General features: G+C 48.2%; 1 protein-coding gene across 1 annotated transcript in view; it reads left to right on the top strand.

Moving 5' to 3' along the window:
- Positions 1-21054, top strand: part of Trio (trio Rho guanine nucleotide exchange factor) — a 348717-nt gene extending 327663 nt beyond the window's left edge. Inside the window, exons 49-58 of the mRNA XM_029557993.1 lie at positions 17-756; positions 4507-4754; positions 6155-6290; positions 7107-7134; positions 7318-7480; positions 7767-7888; positions 13091-13169; positions 15106-15306; positions 18139-18277; positions 18782-21054. Coding sequence (XP_029413853.1) covers positions 17-756; positions 4507-4754; positions 6155-6290; positions 7107-7134; positions 7318-7480; positions 7767-7888; positions 13091-13169; positions 15106-15306; positions 18139-18277; positions 18782-19330 — 2405 coding nt within the window. The 3' untranslated portion in view covers positions 19331-21054. The remainder of the gene's footprint in view (positions 1-16; positions 757-4506; positions 4755-6154; positions 6291-7106; positions 7135-7317; positions 7481-7766; positions 7889-13090; positions 13170-15105; positions 15307-18138; positions 18278-18781) is intronic.
- Positions 21055-21512: the final 458 nt, after the last annotated feature.

Genomic DNA, 21512 nt, shown 5'->3' with positions numbered 1-21512 from the left:
GGAAGGGGGGGCAGCGGCGGCGGGGGCGGGGGCAGCGGTGGCGGCGGGGCTTCCAGTGGTGGCAGCAGCAGCCATGGCAGTGGCCCCAGCAGCTGCAGCAGCGGCCCCAGCTCAAGCAGGAGCAGGCCCTCCCGGATCCCGCAGCCTGTCAGACACCACCCCCCCATGCTGGTCTCCTCTGCAGCCTCGAGCCAGGCAGAGGCAGACAAGATGTCAGGTATGTCCGCTCCCAGCCCCTCACTGCCTCCCCAAAGCAGCAGCCTGGCCCTTGAGGCCAGCCTTGGCCAGCCCAGCAGGCTCCTCCCAAGCGGAGACGCTGAAGGTCCTGAAAGAGAAACAGAGCCCATTCCCAAGATGAAAGTGATGGAGAGCCCCAGGAAAGCCCCTGGGAATGCTTCTAGTGCAAACCAAGATGGAAACGCCAAGGATGCACGGGGGAACCTGGGCCCACTGCCTCTGGGCAAGGCCAAGCCTGGGGCCATCTCGCCGCTGAACTCTCCTCTCTCCACTACGTTCCCTTCTCCTCTTGGCAAGGAGGCCTTTCCCCCCAGCAGTCCCCTGCAGAAGGGGGGCTCTTTCTGGAGCTCCATTCCTGCTTCCCCTGCCAGCCGGCCAGGCTCCTTCACCTTCCCGGGGGACAGTGACTCCCTCCAGCGACAGACGCACCGCCACACAGCCCCCAGCAAGGACACAGACCGCATGAGCACGTGCTCCTCTGCCAGCGAGCAGTCCGTGCAGTCCACTCAGAGCAATGGGGTAAGAGCACCAGGGAGCCTGCGCCCGCCTGCCCCACCACCTCTGTCCCGCCAGCTCTTCTAAACCTGTCACCGTCGCTCTTCTCCATACTAACTCCAGCTCTCCAGCACTGCGCAACAGTAGTCGCCTCCTCCAGTACTGTCCAAGTAGACAAGCCTATGGCCTCTGCGTGTGCACGTGTCCATACCCCATGGGGCTGCATGGGCACATACCCACTGAGTGACTGCAGCAACCCTAATCCCTTTTGGGACAACGGACAGCAGCACCTACTCTCATCTCTACTAACGTGCTTCTTGCTTTATTCCTGTCTCCTTATTAAGAGAAAGCGCACCATTAACCTCCTCAATGCAACATCTTTAAGTCTCTTCAATTTCCAACCAGCAAAGTATTTTGGGACTTTTTAGACCTCTGCCTTCCTCACACTTTGTTTTCCTTTTTTGGGAGCGTCCTTTTTCCTGTTCTCTACTATTTACATTAAAATATATACACTTTAAGCTTTTTGCTCATCGCTTAGCTTTGCTCTTTTATGCCTTAAGTTATCTTTGCAGCATCTTTGAGTCCTTGATGAAAAAATACTCCCTCAAGAAAACTTCCAACAGCTATTCAAAACAAACTAAGGTGGCATAGGGGGATGGATCTACCCAGTGGGAGTGTTCTGTCCACCCCCAACCTCCATCTGGAAAGACACTGGTCCCTACACCTGGAGACCGAGCTTCTGCAGAGGCTGCTAGGCTTCCTATCTCCAGTGGGGGCACCAGGGCAGTGCAGGCTCTGCAGTGGGGCCCCAGCTCACTTTGCTGTCAATTACATTGTGTTCTCAAGCAGAAGGTGTCTGCTGGGCTCTCCCATTCTGTGGCCTCACTGTCCTCCAACTGTTCCCTACACAGCAGATGACCTGGTCCATAACACTCTCCTGAAGGCATGCGTGAGTGCATAGAACTATTCTAACAAGTGTATGTTTGATTGCTTTATAAATTTTTAAATACATTTCCCTAAAGGGGTCTGTGTCTCTCTCTCTTTGTGTGTGTGTGTGTGTGTGTGTGTGTGTGTGTGTGTGTGTGTAGCTTTTGCATGACTCTTTCCTCTGGACTTCTATTAATCCCTCATTTGGGTTCTTGGTCTTACCGTGTTCTTTTTTGTTAGATACTTTGTTTAATTCAGCTTTCGTATTTATTCGAGAAAGAATTAAGAAGCAGGTCTTGACATGTTTTTCTACTCTTGAGTGATAATCCCAAAGGTGTTTGCTAGGGTGTCCTTGCTGTGGGAACCCCATTCTGTCCAACAGAGCAAGGGAGCTCCCAGCTAGATTGGAGTCTCTGGGTGGGCAGAACACAATCCAGACATAGCTTCAGTCAGAGAAGAAGGTTCAGACAGCCCCATGACAGGCCATATCCCCATTGCCTGCTTGTCTGTTCAGTATACAGACCCAGCCTTGCTGACATCTTCTGCTCTCCTCATAACCTGGATATGTTCGAATCAGTAAGTAGAGAGGAGCTTCCAGGTCTGGTGTCTCCAAGTGAGTAACTGCTGTGACACAGGAGCCAGGCTTGTCACAGCTCCACCCTGAGGAAGGCACAGTCCATCACCTGTGGCACACCTGCCCAGTGGCTCCTACATTGGGAAGTGTCCTTTGATTTCTCTCTCCTGTTGCTGCTTTACATGGAAGGCAGCCTGGAAAAGGAAATAGTTCTGCCAAGTTTAAAACAATCAGAATACCTTACAGAAATAACCCAGAGCCTAAAATGGGGACATGAAATATCCTCTGGGCCTCCTCCTGATTCTGGTTAAAAGAAGCCATTGAACCTCTTAATGCCTGGCAGGTCACTGGGATTCCTTTACTGTGCTCACCTCTGAAGATCTATTTGGGGTTAAAGCCAGGCAGTGGTTCCTGACCCACAGCTCCTCCCTTCCCCTCCAGAGAGTATCTTCTACGGAAGCCCATTGAGAGCAGGGTGAGGTGTGTGTAGATGGCCCCAAACTATGAATGGGCCAGCCTGCGTACCACACCATGGTCTGATTTTTCGGCCCTTCCACCATATGGACACATATATTAGAGTCACCCCAACCCTGGTTCCTGTCACTGATTGGGTGGCCTGTGCACACTCATGAGAATTAAGGAAAATGGATTTGAAATGCCTAGAGCATATCTTGGCCACAGGTGTGTGCAGAACTAACCTGGATTATTGTGGCAGAGTTTTGAGATGCAGCCTAGTATTATAATCAAAGCAGCTGTGCCACAGAAATTTTCCATTTACATTTGAAGCACATCTGCGCCTGCAATCTCAAAACTGTCGGGTACTGCCATATAAATCAAACCACTAAGCTGCATGCTGGACATACAAAGTCATATCAGTGAGCGGGCAGAGCCAAAGCCTCACAAGCGAGGCATCCTTGAGCTGGAGTCACAGGCAAGAAGTGGGCATCCACAGAGACAGAAGTAGGCCGACTGCCCCTCCTAACCACAAGCAGCGGCTCCTCTGTGTCCAGAGCAGCTCACATCACAACGCACCCCTGCTGTTTCCAGTGACTAACTTACTGAGTTATCAAGTGGCCTCAGGTGTCTGGTCCCCTCAGCCATCTCAGGACAGTGGTCAGCAGTGCTCCAGCATCTCCTGGACATGCTCAGTAGACCAGGACTGAGAAGGATGTTGGGCAGGTTGTGTCCCGCCCAAGGCGCCCCAGAGTGCAGCACAGGCTAGCAGCTCTGGCATCCTGACCTCCATGAACCCCTTGAAGCAGCAGCAACAGCAGTGTGGATGCATTGAGAGCAAACGGAGAGCCACTGGAGCCTAGATTTCCTACATCCTAAATGACTGAGGGAACTTGAGCAAGGTGAAGCTCAGGAATTTGCAGTGTTCTCAGCTTTCTCCTGCCCTGGAACCAGTAGGTTGCTAGTCCAGTAAGAGTATGGAATGGGTAACTGCCGTGTGTGTTCCTTTCACTCAGTTCCGGGCCCAGGAAGTGGCCCAAAGAAGCCTACTTTATTTGACTGAGTCCCTGAACAGGTGTTCAGGCCAACTACATGTCAGTCACTGTGACCAAAGAGACTGGATGCCCCTGAGGCCTCAAGATAAGGGCAGTGGAAGGCATTCCCATATTCAAATGGAGGTCTCTCATCCCAAAGTTTGAAAGCAGCACTCTGATGCTGTGCCATGTGTTCCCATGGCAACAGCAATGTGAGGACACCTGAATTAGGCAAACAGTCATAAGAGCACCCAGTGAGGGGCATGTAAAGGACACAGAGCAGCTGTCTATAAGAAGAGATTATTTATACTTCTGGTATTCCACAGTCTTCTTTTTGAAGGGAAAATGAGGTTTAGAAAAGGTTAGGCGGGCAGCAACTTGTAACCTATAGTACATATTCCCAGTGTACTGTATCACAAAGATTGGAGGATGCCTATTTATAACCTGTCAGTGAACCAAAATACCACTCTGAACTTCAGAGCTTTTTGAATCCGATTAGAAACGCCCAACATGGTGTCATCGAGGGGCCTAAGCTGTGCTTGGGAGGGCACAAGAAGATCTGACCACAGCCAGGCTCAGAGAGCCTCAGCACAGCAGTGGATTTCCTGAAATTGTTTCTAAATTTCTGACTGAAGAGAGCGTGAAGGAACATTTAAAGTATCCCTCTGTCTGTCTGCTGAGCCCATCTGTGCGTCCTGGTGCCGTGGCACCCGGTGACCAGTGGCTATTGCTGTCAGATCCCGTCTCAGTCCCTATCCACCTTGTTTTCTTCATCTTTCCCTCCAGAGTGAAAGTAGCAGCAGTAGCAACATCTCCACCATGCTGGTGACACACGATTACACGGCAGTGAAGGAGGATGAGATAAATGTCTATCAAGGAGAGGTCGTTCAAATTCTGGCCAGCAACCAGCAGAACATGTTTCTGGTGTTCCGAGCCGCCACTGACCAGTGCCCCGCAGCCGAGGGCTGGATTCCGGGCTTTGTTCTGGGCCACACCAGTGCAGTCATCATGGAGAACCCGGATGGAACTCTAAAGTGAGTGCCAGGGTGAGGCAGCACATGAGGGAAGAGCAGTGAACAGCTCACAGGACGCTCAGGGGAGCAGAGGCCCTTACATGGGATGCTTTAAGGCCCTGGAGGGAAGAAGTCAATTCAGGAAAGGCTGTGGGTGTTAATGTAGGTTCACCTCTAAGCAAAATGTATGACCCCAAGTGAAGGTGGGATGTCCTCACCCTAACAGGTTCTCTTCATCTCTATAGGGAGGGGGCACCCTCACTCCCCGGACTGCAGGGAAAGGCCTTATATGATGCCTTTTCCACTTAAGATACTTGAAACCACTTTTGCTATATTGAGCATAGTCTTACAGAAAACTGAATCTGTACTGGTTTTTGAAACTTTTCTTTTCCTTGAACATCCCTGGAATGCTTTCTTGTGCTAGAGGCTGGCCAGGTGTTTTGGGGGACAGGATTGTTGATGTTAGGTTGCAGAAAGAAATGACTGATGCAGTCCTCCTCCTGGCAGGGCTGGCTGGCTGCATGGGCATCTCTGCAGCAGCAAGAATCCCACTTTAGAACTTAAAAAAAAAAAAAAAGATTTACTTGTGCATTAGTGTTTGCCTCCGTATACGTGCACCATATGTGTGCCTGAGCAGAGAGCAGAAAAGGGCATCAGATTCCCTGGAACTGGAGTTTCACATGGTCATGAGCCTCCATGTGGGTGCTGGGATCTAAACCTGGACTGTCTTCAAGAGCAGCAAATGTTCTTAACCATTGAGCCATCTCTCTAGCCCCAACTTTACTGCTTTTCCTATGTCAACCGTGGCTTTAAAAGAAATCTAAACGATAAAACGTCCCACTTTATACTTCCTCATAATACCTTTGTGTACCCTGCATTAGAATTCTCCAGAACTCTAGGACTACTAGGGTGTATGTGGATGGATAGAGATGGGAAGATAGACTTGTAAGAACTGGTTCATAGTTGTGGAGACTGGTAAGTCTAAACTCTGCTGGCACAAGTAAAGCTGAGGTGGGTTACTGGGGTGTTCCTCAGTGTACCTTCACGTGCCTAGATGAGGGAGGGCAGGCAGTTTCATCAATCCAGATGTTCCTGTTAACCAGAAGTGCCCTCAAAGAAACACTTGGATGGCTTGACTGAATACCTAGGCATGGTGTGCCCCAGTCAGGCGTGTAACACAGTTAACAGGCGCAGGCACTTTTGTATTTTAATCATGAAAATTTGAGTAAGAAATCGTTGGCTTTTGTCTCCTGCTTGAGTGTCACTGTGGAGTTAGATTTCATGGTAAACTCTGTTCCTAGGAGATTTTCAATTCTCTGAAGTACAAGTTGAATATTCAGCCTTTTTCTGATGCTTTTGGATATTATTTGCTGAACATCAGTAGGACTTACTATGAACAGTGTGTTCTTTCCCCCCCTTAGGAAGTCAACATCTTGGCACACAGCACTCCGTTTAAGAAAAAAGTCTGAGAAAAAAGATAAAGACAGCAAAAGGGAAGGCAAGTTAGAGAATGGATATCGGAAATCACAAGGCCTCAGCAACAAGGTATCTGTGAAGGTGCGTGTGAGCATCCCCCGGCCCAGTGCTGTCCCTCCAAGAGCATGGGGGTTGGAGAGGATGAGACACACTGCAGGCCCCAAGCCCGGGCTTGCTTTGGAAAGATCTCCCTCCCTGCCTACCCTTCTCCCTTGGCAGCTGTCTTCAGGATCTTGTTAGTGTGCTTGTCGGGGACTGTGCTAGTACAGGGGTGCACCTGTACACCACACCAGGTCCAAACATGGCTTCAGAGAACATAGTTCCCAGGTGAACACAGAGATGAGATTCTCAGAAGCACATGGAGTGTGGAGAAGCACACCTTTCTCCTTGGGCCAGAGGGGAAGAACAGCTTGACGGCTTTAACACTTTGCCTTGAAGGCAGCCTCAGTCAGCTTTCCTTCTCAAGAGTCAAATTGCCTAAAGCCTGTGAGAGTTCTTCCCAGAGAGAAAGAAAATACCTCCTGAAAGGAACATTGTACACCCTGGCCCAGGGACTGGCCCTCTGGAAGGGTTCTTGGCTCAGATGATCTCTACCTGTGCTGTAAGAAATTGGGACATGAGTTTAAGTAATATGTTTGTGTTTGTGGTTAAGAAAAATAAAACACCAAGTTCATATGACATGAAGCTTTCAACATTGAAGAATAAAACACCAAGTTCATACGACATGAAGCTTTTAACTGCATTTTACAGCAATGGAAGGCAATTGTTTTGATTGATACCCAGACAAGCCAAGCTCTTTCAACAGTAATTGTAGCCCTGGAATCAAGGAGGTACAAGGTAGCCTATATGAAAATAGCTCATGTTTTTATTAATTCCTATTTGCCTTTTCCATTTCAGCTTCTCAACCCCAACTACATTTATGACGGTGAGTTCTGCTGTCTTTCCTCCAGTTTTAGAAATACAGGCCTATGGGGCACATTTCAGAGCTCTGTGCCTCTGAAGTGGTGTTTCCTGTGGTGCTCTGGGCTGCCACTGATTTGTAGGGGTACACAAGGGGTGTAGAGACATGCTGAGGGTGATGGCATTGACCAACTCCCTTACCTTGCAGTTCCCCCAGAATTCGTTATCCCGTTGAGTGAGGTCACATGTGAGACAGGAGAGACCATTGTTTTTAGATGTCGTGTCTGTGGCCGCCCCAAGGCCTCTATCACCTGGAAGGGCCCTGAACACAACACCTTGAACAATGATGGTCACTACAGCGTCTCCTACAGGTAAGGTCCCACTCTGGAGCAGTTCACTGACTGAAAGCGAGGCTGATCTGGCTGTACAGTAGCTGGAAATTGCCTGTTTGCTGTGGTTGGTGTGGTCTGTTCCCTCCATCCTTTGAGCACTCAGTTCCTGGGGGAATGTTTCCTACCTGGATGTGTGGTCTGAGTCCTGTACACCTCTGTATAGTATGTGAACTTCTAACCACTGTGACCTGCAGGAGGGAGATAGAGCTGATGCTTAGGCTTCTGAGCAATGCTGATACCCAGTATGTTCTCATGTGTGCGGCAGTGATATCGGGGAGGCCACTCTGAAGATTGTTGGCGTGACCACAGATGACGATGGCATCTATACGTGCATTGCTGTGAATGACATGGGTTCAGCCTCATCTTCGGCCAGTCTGAGGGTTTTAGGTAAGCCACCTGGGGCAGAGAATATCTGTCAGCAATCCCCTGGAGTCCAGTGTGTTGGCCACATTTGACATGACCTGACCTGAGATTTAGAGCAAGAGTTCATATGTGACTTGTAAAATAGAAATAAGTTGCAGAGGAGTCACAGGAAAAATGTCCTTTTGACACCTTGCTGGAACTCGGGAGGACTCCAATGTGTACACAAAGGCCTGTGGCCGTGCCTGAGCCATTACTGAGGTGGAACATGGTGGCTTTGTGCCCTTATTACTTAAAAGCAAGTCCTTTATCCAGTCTTTCACTGAGGCTAGAGCTAGTCTAAATGGGCTCATAAAGAATGTGAGTAAAAGGAATGGAAGGAGATGGTATGGTAGAGCCCAGACCTGTCTCAGAGCCCAGCAATAGCCCTTCAGTGACGACCAGGCTGCAGTGGCTCAGTGGCTGCACAGAACATCCTTTAGAAAGACATTCCCAGGGGCCCAGTCATTGACAGCCCTGGCACTCCCCATGGCCCATAGTGTGTTTTCCTCGGCCAGCCTTTAAACCCTGTAGACTCCTGCTTAACTCAGTGCCTATAATTGTACTTGACATGGGTCAATGCTCAGAAAGTGACATGTTTCCAACATCCCTTCTCTAAAACCAGCTGTGCCACGTGGGGCAGTTGAAAATTCCCAGTCCTCCTCAGATGCTCCAGGTTTGGGTAGCTACTTCCAACAGGAAAAAATGAAGATCCCAAATAAACTGTGGATTGAGTTAGAGCATCCTGTGTTTGGACTGTAAGCAGAGTTTGTCTAGAACTTTTATTGCACGTATTTTGACTTCATTAGGGCTTATTCTAATTTTTGGATCGTGGCATAAGATCATGAAGTTGAGAGCAAAGAATCACTGATTTCCTCATTTAAAAAAAAATCATGCAGGGCTAGAAAGATGGCTCAGCGGTTAAGAGCACTGACTTCTTGCAGAAGACATGGGTTCAAATCCCAGAACCCACGTGGCGACTAACAACCATTTGTAACTCTACTTCCAGGGGACCTGTAGTCCTCTGCTGTCTTCCAGGGGCACTGCATGACATGGGTGCACTTACACACATGCAGGCATAGCACTCATAAACATAAAATAAAAATAAATAAGTAAATAAATAAGTAAAATCAGACAATCTATATAGTCATTTTCAATAAATCACTACCAAAACTAAGAGAAATGTAGACCTATTCATATCATGGAAATTTGAGTTCAGGGAGAAAATAACAGAAAAGGAAATATGTAACTGTTCCTATGACAGAAATCCATCTGCAGCTCCACAGGAGTCTTTAGAAAATACCATCTTGTCAGGCAAGCCATTCCAGGGTTGTCTTATGACTCCCAGAGTGCTCTCTGTGAGAAGCTGTTTCATTTGTAGGTACTGAGAATTAGGGGTATGAGGTTTTTTATGTTTTGGGGGCAGTTCTCACTAGTGCCCTGTCTTGTAAGGATGTGCTCAGCTTGTGCTGTCCAATGTATTGCCCCAGTTCTTTCTGCCCTGCAGACCCCTGAGCCCCAGCCCTTCTGAACACACAAGTTCCTATGGCTGTGCACAGTGACTGACTCACGGCAGGGCAACCACGGGGGAGCACCTCCTGAGGCTTGAGACTAGAGTGGTCAGTCCTGCAACCTCAAAGGTACATGCAGGCTCCTTCTGAAAACAGGAGGATGGAGCAGGCAGAGGTCTCCATCAGTGGGAAAGAAGAGGTATGACCAAGAGGAGCCAAGGGGCCTCTTGTCAATATGATGCCATTTCTTAAACTGCTTGGTTTGGTAGTCAGTGACTTACATTTTGCCCAGGCCTGGTGGTAGGTACATGCCTTTAATCCCAGCACTCAGGAGGCAGAGGCAGGCAGATCTCTTTGAGATGGAGGCCAGTGTGGTCTACATAGTGAGTTCCAGGCCATCTGGGAGACCCTGTCTCACTCAGAAAAGCGGAGGAGAGGGGCTGGAGAGATGGCTCAGCAGTTAGGAGCACTGACTGCTCTTGCAGAGGACCCAGGTCCCACATGGCAACTAACAACCATCCATAACTCCAGTTCCAAAGGAATACAACACCCTCTTCTGACCTCCATGGGCACTGCACGACATGGGTACACTTATATACATGCAGGCAATACACTCATACACAAAAAATAAAATAATAATAAAATATATTTTAAAGACAGTAGCAACAGAGACTTAACATTTGTGTTCGATATCCTTTTCTGTATATACATGATGTTTGGAAAACTTTTTTCCAGTGTTTTTCTTTTTTCTTGGTTCCTTGAGAATCTTACATAATGCCCCAAGTCAGCCCCTCAACCCTGTGTCCTCCTTTCCTTCCTTTTTCAAACCCACCAAGTAAAGATATTTAAGAAAAAGCAAAAGCAGTCTTTTTCAATGAAAAATAGAGCAAGGTTTCCTTTTATATAGGGATAAATCCATTGTTTCTTGGGATTTGGTAGATGCTTCAGAACTGGTGCACTAACCTTGCTTTCACAAAGAAACTGTCAGTAATTCTCCATGGTAAATGCTGTGATTAGGAAAGAATTAGCCCATGGGTATCATGCATTCATGACATCACAGAAGACTCACATTATCATCAAAAAAGCACTTGAGGCTTGGCAAGCCAAATTTGTGTCCGCAAATGCCTTTCAGTGGTTCTAAATTTGATTCAATAAGCCTCAAAATATTATCTAATGGAGTACATGAAATCAGGTGAGGTTAGGGGGCGCAGATAGAGAAGGAAACTAAACATGTTCAAAATAGATTGTATGAATTACCAAAAATTCAGTTTAAAAAGAATTTTAAAAAATAAGTATGTATGGGGCTGGAGAGATGGCTCAGAAGTTAAGAGCACTGACTGCTCTTGCAGAGGCCCCGGGTTCGATTCCCAGCACCCACATGGCGGCTATGAACCTTCCTTAACTCCAGTTCCAGGGGAACCCGACACCCTCTTCTGACCTCCACGGCATTGCATGGCATGGGGCACTCACATACATGCAGGCAATATACTCATACACATAAAAATAAATAAAAATAAGTATGCAAAACTGGGCTTTGGTGACTCATACCTATAATCCAAGCACTCAGAAAACTGAAGCCAGCCTGAGCTACAGAATGAGCTCCAGGCCAACATGGGCTGCATAGTAAGACTCTATCTCAAAAAAGAAAGCAAACGTTTGGAAACAATAGAAATGGGCAGGCATTAGTGAGGGCCAAGTGCTGTATGCGCTGCAGTCTCAGTGATGAGATGAAGTCAGCTTCCTGAATAAGTGCTGAGGACTTAAGGCTCTCTGCTGGGTATTGCATTGGTGTCGGTAAGGGCGCAGAGTTGACTTAAGTTCTGTATAGTCACAACCATCACAAGGGCTCCAGGGGTAGCAACCTTGACTCAGGAGCTTGTCATGCCCTGGCAGAAATGATGGTTGCTTGGAATGGAGGAGGGCAGGCTCGTGGAATGGGCTTCAGCCCACAGAGCCTTCAAAGACAAATCATATTGGGAGGGGTTTAGGGAAATACATGCTTGGTGATGACTGGTGAGCAAAGGAGGGAAGGGATGAGCCAGTGGTCTAGCTGAACTGGATAACAGCACAAGGTGGAAGCCAGGGAGGAACTAGTAGGGAGAAAAAAACGTGAATAGATCCATAATGCATGGCTGCTGAGACGGCTTGCTGGCCATCTGGCAGCTGGGTTACTAGATTGAAAATCACAGGCTTGCCAGACGTAGCTGTACACACCTATAATCCCATCCCAGCACCTGGGAGGCAGAGGCAGGGGGATCATCCGCAGCAAGTTCAAGGCCAACCTGGTCTACATAGTAAGTTCTAGGCGGGGAGGGAAGGAGAGAGGGTGGAAGGAAAACAGGAAAACTGATCACAAGCTTGATTCATTTTGCAGAAAGAGCATCTTGCTTCCCCTTGGGCCTGTACACGTCTGCAGCACTGCTGCATTCATTGCTAATAAGTAACTTTCAATTGACGCATGTGTTATGATATACCTCTATGTTTGCAATATATTTGTAATTTCTTAACTCTGTAAAACCCTGTGAGCATTAAGAAAACAATGAACCCTTGATTTCTGATGGCCACAAAAGGAAAACTAGCTTTGGAGCTTGGGGTCTGGGTGAACAGGGGGGACTGACTATAAAGCAGCTTTGTCAGACTTTGGATGGTTCAAGGGTTAGAACACTTGCTATTCACACATGATAACTTGAATCCAAATCCCCAGGCATGGTCATACACACACCTGTGATCCCAGTGCTGTGTGGGGCAAAGACAGGCTGGTGAGGGCTTGCTGTTTGCCAGCTTGGTTTCAGGTTCAGTGAAAGAACTTGTCAGTAGGGAATAAGGTAGTGACAGAGCAGCATACCCACTGTCATCCTCTGGCATGTGTGTACACATGCGCACACATGCGAGCAACATTGTCTGTTAGAAACTAACTGAAAGACCGGTGCAGTTTTTTTTTTTTTAATTTTACTTATTACTTTTATGTGTCGATGCGTGTATTACCTGCATGTAGGTAAGTGCACCCGTGTCCTGCAATGCCCTCAGAGGTCAGAAGAGGCTGTTGGATCCCTGGGACTGGAGTTACAGACAGTTTTTAACTGCCATGTGGGTGCTGGGATTCGAACCAGTTTTACATTTTATAATAAAAGAAAATTAATTTCACTGTCATTTAACGTAATCCAGTGTATCCAGAGTATTTGATTCTAACATAAAATCGATACCTTTAAATTTTTCATGAGGTGTTTTGCATCCTCTGTTCATGGTACGTCCCAGTGTCAGATGCATACTGCATAGAAGAGTGTGCTAGACAGCAAACATTCTGCTTCAAATACACCAGGAGCTGAGCATGGTGGTATACTCCTGAAATCACAGCACTTGAGAAGCAGAGGTGAGGCCATTGGCTAGAGAGTGAGACACCTTTTAAAAAAAAAAAAAAGTGGGGCTGGATGGATGGCTCAATGGTTAAGAGCACTGTCTGCTCTTACAGAAGACCTACGTTCGATGCAACAGCCACATGGCAGCTAACAACTATCCGAAACTCCAGTTCCGGGGAATCTGACACCCTCTTCTGACCTCATTGGGTATTGCACAACACAGGTGCACTTGCATACATTCAGGCAATATACTCTTACACATAAAATAAAAATAATAATTTTTTTTTAATGTGCACTCAGGGGAAATGGTGCTCTTCTTGCAGGTCCAGGGAGTGATGGGATCATGGTGACCTGGAAGGACAACTTTGACTCCTTCTACAGTGAAGTGGCTGAGCTCGGCAGGTATGATGTAAAGCCTGGCACCCCTTCCAAGAAACAGATAAACTGAGAAACTGGCACCAAAGGAAGCTACTCTGTTATGTGCTGTATTTGTTGCTTTTATGTTGCTGGGACCACAAAATGTGACAGAAACAACTGAAAAGAGAAGAAAGATTTAATTGGCTCCTGGTTTTAGAGGGTTTCTGTCTATCCTGGCAGGGAGGGCATAGCACAGCAGCTGAGTTCACTGCAGAAGGAGTGTGTGGCCGAAGCCATTCACATCCACGCAGAGCAGAAGTACATAAAACTGGCAACCAGGGCTCAAGAATGAACGTCAAAGGCCCACCCCTGTACCTACTCCACCAGCTCGACCCCACCTCCTAATAGTGCCTCAGCCTCCTCAAAGTGATACCACCACCCAAGGAGCAAGCACTGAGAACATGAACCTGTGGGGGATAGTAGCAGCCTGTGTACGGACTTTAGATATTAAACACAGGGAAAGGAATGAAGGAGATTTTAGCTAGAGTTCCCTGATACCATGGGCCTCTCCATCTAGAAGAGTACCAGCTAGGCGCCACCCTTGGAAGAGCTCAGAGAAGAAACACACATTCTTACAGGACTTAGTTCTCTTGTAGAATATCAGCTGAGAAAGGTTGAACGTGCCCTTCCTGTTTCAGTTGTCCATGGAGGTTTAAAGGGACCACATCCCTTAGAGTGTCAGGATCCTCTTAGCCAAACTGAGAAAAGGTTTCAACTCTAAAGAAGCTGCTTTTCCTCAGCCGAGGCCACCGAGGCTGCCAAGGCCAGGGTAGCTCAGCAGTGCTATGGGCAGCCAGTTCTACTTCTGGACTGCCATCATAGCTGCGCGGCACTCGCTCACCTGCAGGCATGTGCACTCGCTCACCTGCAGGCATGTGTCCCACGTCGGGGACAGTGGGAGAGTAGGTCTTTGAATAACTTTCCAGCAGCTTGCCCCTGCATCTCAGCCAGGTCACATGGCTCTGTGGTGACTCTACCAGTTGCATACTGCTGCACAGCAAATCCCGTCCCCACTTTGTCCAGACAGAAGTGGTGTGCTAGTCCTCACAACACTGTAAATTGCCTGGGTAGGTGTTTTTGTTCACCTCTCCTGGACTCAGCATACCCACACCCTACTCAAGTGTCAGTCCTTGGATGGGATGCAGGCCTCTCTCCACATAGACAATCTCCTCAGGCTCAGTCACATGATACTGAAAGCATTTTGGACGAGCAGAAGCAGGGCTTGCCTGGCCTCAGAAACCAGCAGCTGTACTTTCTCCAATCCACAGTTGAGAATCATTCCCTGAGCAGCTGCCCTATGACACTCCGCCTCCCCATGAGAGAAGCAACAAATTGCTACAACTTTCCCTTCCGCTTGCCCTGTGTCTGCCACACGTGATTGTCCTTGTGTATAGAGTGCACCTACCCTGAGGTGCAAGTTCACGTTAGCTATAAGAGTCAGGGAACAGAACAGGGCTCTGGGTGTGCATGTGAGATACAGCCCCAGAGACCCTGAACCTGAGCTGGAGGGACAGCTTGCCTACCCCGCGCTATCCTACAAGGCCAGACCAGGCCAACAGGAGATGCTCCTTTCCACAAGAGTGGGTTCTGAGTGCTCACCCCAGCCTCTGAGCAGTGAAGTCGTACAGAAGAACAAAGACAAGCCTATGTGACAGGGCCAAGACTCCCTTGGGCTGTACTTTTGCCACCTTGGGAAGCCCCAAGGGTTGCCCAGCCCAAGTGTGAGACATAGAAGCTGTCTTTGGGAGGAAGGAGTGGCAATTCCAGGGCTGAGTGGAAGATTTGGTGCCTTTGAGTAACCTACGTGTAGACATCCAGTAGCCATCCCATGGAGGTGGCCCCAGGTCCAGTCCACAGGGTAGCAGCTTTCTCCTTGACACACTTCTTAAGTCTTTTGACACTATCTTGACGAATTTTACAGGGGCAGATTTGCTGTGGTTAAGAAATGTGATCAGAAGGGAACCAAACGAGCAGTGGCCACAAAGTTTGTGAACAAGAAGTTGATGAAGCGTGACCAGGTCACCCATGAGCTTGGCATCCTGCAGCACCTCCAGCACCCCCTCCTTGTGGGCCTCCTTGATACCTTCGAGACCCCCACCAGTTACGTCCTGGTTTTGGAAATGTATGTTCCCAGACCTCTTCCCCGCGCCCACCTCGTCTCAGTTCCCAGCACTGTCACTGTGTTGCTCTCTGAGGATAGGCTGCGTGTTTTTAGAATTCATAGGACTTGTAAACATTAGCTTTATTAAACCAGAGCCCACTGTTTTGGAGCCTCCAATCATGGCAGAATGAAGTGCATTGTTCATTCTCTGTGAGCCTCCTGTCAGACACCTAGGCCCTCTAGGTAGGGTCTCACCTCAGACTGGAGGACGCTGACTTCTGGGGTTCATAAGAAGTCAGGCTGGTTCTGATGTTGAAGGCCCAAGCCTTTTGTCCTCAGATTCATCTAATACCCAGTGATGCTCAGAGCTAGGTATGTTCCATGAGGCTGGAAGGCGTCACCACAACCTGCTTATGGCCCATCCTTCTGGCATCAGCTCTGCCCTGACTAGTCCTGCCTTAGGGCTCCTGCCAAGCTAGGGCAGGTTAGAGTGGGAGGATCAGATGCACCCGGCGTAGGGAATGTCCTCTGAAAGGCTGAGGACTCAGCCCCAGCAGCTGCACTGCCTCCCATCAGTGCTCCCTGTGCCTGTTTGTGAGAGCATAATCAGTCATGGTAAAAAGCAGTGTTGAAACCTGTGACCCTAGGAAAGTAGTTTTCAGCTAGGGCAGTCTCATCCCAGTAACAACTGGAAACATCTGAAGACTTAGCTGTCCTGGCTCTGGGAGGGGTACTACTGGCATCTACTGGGCAAGAGGCCAATGATGTTCCACCTCCAAGGCACAGGACAGTCCTCAGCCAAGACTCAGCTTGCCAAATGTCAGGGCCAACTGAGAACCCTGACCTTGGAGCATTCTGATCTCCACGAAAGATCTTGGTTTGTAGTTGCTCAAATATTCCTCTGGTTCTGTTTCGGAGACAATGATTTCATGCATTTGCTTGATTCACACCAACAAAAGCAAAGCCTTTGCCACTGTTTGGAAGGTCTGCATCTGTTCTTCTGTGGGAAGAATAGAATTGGCAAGATGGCCTCCAAAGGCAGGTGGGGTAGAACAGCAAGACCGGGGACTAAAGCCAGAATCCCTAGTACATGGGGGCATCCTCAGAGTTCTTCCCATATGTTCTTTATGCTTTTTCTTCTCTTGTAGTACCAGCACTCAGATCAGAAGCAGATGGTCACAAGCTAGAGGCCAGTCTGGACTATATAACAAGTTCATGTCTACCCTAGGGTATATAACAAGGCCCTCTCAAAAGAAAAGTTATAAGTGCATCTTCCCTCCAGTTCTCATTGGACATGGCTCACATGGCCCCAGGTCTGCCTTTGCCATCCTCCCCAGCAGCCTCAGTGCCCTGTGTGACGAGCGTGTTTCTGCAAGGCCTCCCCTCATACCCAAGAGGCATTTTTTCCAGCCCCTTCCCTGGAATGGAAAATACACCACATGCGTGGAAGGGAGCACGCTGCCCCGGAGACTACACAGCCAGTACCTGTCAGCCCCGCCATATTTCAGTCTGCCCCACCTCTCATTGGTCCATTTCTCATCTTTGGTATCCTTAAAAGTCACCGCTACGGTGCAGAATTGTCATGGGCTAATATGAGGTGATCTGTGTGGAAAACCCATGTCCATGCCCAGGCCTGTCCTGTGAGCCCCCATGTCTGGGAGGCTCCTGTGCAGCTTTATGACCAGCAGCTGCCCTTCCTTGGGGGTTCTGAACAACAGCTATTGCTCAAGTCCTCATCAGAAGTCTATAAGGTACAGGGCATGGTAGCCCACACCTTTAATCCCAGCACTAACATGGCAGGGGCAGGCACATCTCTGAGATCCAGGCTAGCTTGGTCTACATAGTGAGTTGCAGGTCAGCTGGGGCTACAGGGAGACCCTGTCTCAAAAAAACAAAAAGTCTACAAAGCCTCAGTTTTGGTCTAAAGTTACAGCTCTTTCAGCTATAGAGTTGGGGGCAGGGATTGGGCTGTGTGTGTGTTTTGCAGTGCTAGGGACTGAACCCAGGGCCTTCGTGCATGCTTCTCATCCCCATCATCCCCAGCTTTTCACCTATCATTTCTTTTTACTGGAAAAGTACATGCTTTAGCCTCACCAGAAATAATGTCCACGAAATCGCTTATAATTCCCATTGGTTCCACTTCCTTACTGGCCAGGCGGCCAATATTCCTATGAAGTGTTTTATAAACAGTGCAGCACCAATCAATATTCAGAGCAACTGTAGGATAGCACACCTCCATCCAGTGGCAGCTGCTCACGGGCTATGGAACCTCAAAAAAGTTTACACCCTCTCTGCCTTAGGTTCATCATCTCTAAAGCACCCTTCGCGGAGAGTATTGAGGGATGAGTGACGGGTAGTTCCAGCACATGAGTAGCACTTTGTATTTTTAATATTAAAAATGAGTTCAAATTAGGAAAACTGTTGATTAAGTGCTCATTGTATGGCCCTAGCACATGGCCTTTTACAGCATGACCTCGTCCAGTCTTCACATAGAGCATCTGCAGGTGAGGAAGCCAAGGCTCAGGGAGGTGGGCTGACCCCTTCCTCCCTGTGGTAGTTACTTACATCCGGTGCTGTGCACAAGCACTGTCAGGCAGCTTGCCACAGCATCACCTCACAGCAAGCTTTGAACCCCTATCACAGGTCCTCCAGCCATTCCTTTTAAGATGCCTCATTCACCACTTGCATCTTCACAGTGAGGGGCCTAGAAATCACTCTCTTGTAACACGCTGTCCAGTGGCAGTACAGTCCTGAGATAGCAGACGTTTATAGTGAATATAAGGCCAGTATGTTGATTCTCTCAAAGGTCTGTGACTTGAAAGTCATCATGACAGTGTTCTTCTTACCTTGTAGGGCTGACCAGGGTCGCCTCCTGGACTGTGTGGTACGTTGGGGAAGCCTCACCGAAGGGAAGATCAGAGCACACCTGGGGGAGGTTCTGGAAGCCATCCGATACCTTCACAACTGTAGGATAGCACACCTGGACCTAAAGGTTAGCAGGCCCAGGTCTGCACAAGGGCAAGTCTGGCCACATCAGCTGGGCCACATGGGATACCAGAGCCTCTCTCCCTACCTGAGGAGCCCTGGGACCTTGGGAGCAAATGGGGAGGAGGGGGCTGAACACATTCTTCATCTCTTTCTGCAAGTTGTCTGCAGTGTTGTTCACAATTGTGAAAAGCTAGTAGTTCAAGCCTTTTGGTCAGGAGACATTTAGGAAGTTCCTGTTAGTGCCACTGGGTTGGCATGGGGCCTAGTTCAGGGAACCTGAGGAGAGAAGAGAGAATTGCTGTGCTCAGTAAGGATACTTATCACCTAAAGCCCAGGGAGCCATTCCAGACTGTCCTCTGAAGCCCTTTCTCCAGCTGGCCCTGGGGAACTCCTCTGGCACGTGGGTTTGTCCAGCTGACTGTGACCTCACCTAGGATCCTGACAGTGATCAGACTGAGCATGAGCTAGGGATATTTGAAAATGATGGGTGTCTCCTCCTGTGTTGCAGCCTGAGAACATCCTGGTGGATCAGAGTCTGGCCAAGCCAACCATTAAACTGACAGATTTTGGTGATGCTGTCCAGCTCAACACCACCTACTACATTCACCAGTTGCTGGGGAACCCTGAGTTTGCAGCCCCTGAAATCATCCTTGGAAACCCTGTCTCCCTGACCTCAGACACATGGAGTGTTGGAGTGCTCACCTATGTGCTGCTCAGTGGCGTGTCCCCCTTCCTAGATGACAGCGTGGAAGAGACCTGCCTGAACATTTGCCGGCTGGACTTTAGCTTCCCGGAGGACTACTTTAAAGGAGTTAGCCAGAAAGCCAAGGATTTCGTGTGCTTCCTCCTGCAGGAGGACCCAGCCAAGCGTCCCTCGGCTGCACTGGCCCTGCAGGAGCAGTGGCTGCAGGTGGGTACCGGCAGCAGCAAAGGCGCGGGTGTCCTTGACACGTCCAGACTGACCTCCTTCATTGAGCGGCGCAAACACCAGAATGATGTTCGACCTATTCGTAGCATTAAAAACTTCTTACAGAGCAGGCTTCTGCCTAGAGTTTGACCTGTCGAAGTTCTCTCATTCTCTTTCACCTGCCAATCAGCTGTTAATTTGAATCTCGAAGAGGAAAACAAACCAAACTTACTGACCGTCTGCCGGCTGTTCATCGTGTGAAATTGCATTCCAAGTAAGCTGTGCTCAACAGAGCATGGACTCCGAGCTGCAAGCTGCGCTGGGGTGGAGGACCTTCGTACACTCTGCAAGAGCAGAGATCTCATCGCTGTGTCACAGTATTCTATTCAGGTTTCTGCGAAAAATAAAAAAGATACTTTTTTAAACGAACATGGAATTTTGCAAATTTAACATTTTCAAAGAAACACAATGCCTATGTTCAAACCACTGGTGTTAATGAACAGAACAGATACTGTGCATTTCTGGGGAAGACTCATCAGGTGGTGGCCGCTCCCACGGCCTCAACCAGTGCTCGGCTTCCACCTGGCCCCGAGCTTTTTCAGCTGCCAGTCCACATGCGTCTTCTGGGCGCCAGACTTGGCTTCTGAAGTGTGCATTCAACCTCAGTCTTTTCCGTAAAATAGAATGACTCGTTTGCTCTGATGAAATGTAGGCCTTACTTGTATATAAGACTGTCCTGCCTTCAGTCTGTCATCCCCCCTTTCCTCTCCCACCCACCACCTGGGCCTTCCTCTGGGGGTTTGAGGGGTCTGCCCATCCAACAAAGACTTTTGGCTGTGTCCAGCCTCTCTGCCTCCTTCCCCAACCCCACCCCAAGCCGTCAATCAGATTGTTGAACGGTATACAGTCAGATGAAAATACTGTAAATGCACTCATTGGGGGTTTTTTGGTTTATTTCATATCATGTGCAATGTTGTGGCTTTAACATTTTATGCAACTATTTATGAAGACCTCCGTTGTACCTGTAATAAATATATAGAAAAAGCACATACTTCGTACAGTGAGCTTTATGGTTCTGTGTGTGTGTTGGGTTGGGGGTCGTAGCCCTGTGGCATCAGTTCAAGGACACTTAACTCTTCGTGAAATTTGTCGGTTTTGAGGACTGTAAAAAGTGATTTCATACTCTGAATATAAAACTGGATAATAGGGTAATGTTTTAAATTTTATTATGCTATTATTCAGAATGCCAAAGTATTATTTTTTTCCCAGAATCAGTCTGAACATTTACTACTTTTTAGACTTTTTGACATTCAACTTTCTGTACAAAAATTGGCTGGATTTTGAGCTTTTTGGTAAGAAAGCCAATTAAGCACTGGCCACCCTAAGGCTGGTACCTAGTGCCCAGGTCGCTGTGGCAGAGCTGGCGCTGGCATGGGAAGGCCTGCAACACAGGACGCTGGATTTCTGGCACGCTTGAATTTTTCTGAATGTCTTTATTTTCATTGTGTGAAATACACTAAGAAGGAGACCAGCGCACTTCCCAAAACAGCCAAGCATCTGGGTCTTGAGCCATAAACTGGCGTCATTAAGCTTTGCGGTATGCAATGTATTTTATTTATTCTTTTGTTGGGTTTTTGTTTCTTGTAAAATTGTACAGAAACCTTTTAAAAGAAATTGGATTCAAAAACTGGATGTGTTTCCGTAACCTCATAACTTTTATTTGTGTACTGTTTCTTTTATTATTTCAGTTACATTTTACGTTATTTTGCATGTATATTTCTTTGTACAGAGACCTTACATGTTTACACAGTATGATGTGATGTAAATATTTTATTTTGCCATTTATTTTAAAAAATTAAACATATTTGCCTGATTTTGGTGTTAGGCTTTTTATTTAAATTGGTCACAAGAGAGGTCACTGAGGGAGCGGTGCAGGGGAGCCCTCACAGGTGGGAGGGGCAGATCTTCAAGGATGGAGAATGAGCTGTTCCAGACTCATTCCGTAGTCTGTAGTCCATACAGGACTGCAGTACCTGTAGTCCGCTTGTGTGTAACCAGAATGTCAGCTGTGTCTGTGACTGTCCCTGAGCTCATCCTGGTTCAAGGTACCGTTTCCTAATAAATGTTGGATTGAAATAGTGGAAGAACTGTCTCACTCAGCCCTCAGAAGAGTCAAACTAGCATTATCATTGGCCCAAGAGAATGAGAGACACACATTCAAGCACATGTTACAGGGAAACCCCTAGGCCCATCCTGCCCGGAACTTCCGCTGAGGTCCTTGCTGCAGGTCTCACTGCACCCACTGCCAACAGCAGCCCACTTTTCCTGAGCA

This window comes from Nannospalax galili, unplaced genomic scaffold, assembly GCF_000622305.1.
Source record: "Nannospalax galili isolate Female #2095 unplaced genomic scaffold, S.galili_v1.0 scaffold207, whole genome shotgun sequence".
Classification (NCBI taxonomy): Eukaryota; Metazoa; Chordata; class Mammalia; order Rodentia; family Spalacidae; genus Nannospalax; species Nannospalax galili.
The sequence above is the reverse complement of the archived record's forward strand: the minus strand, read 5'-3'. Positions and strand labels throughout refer to the sequence as shown.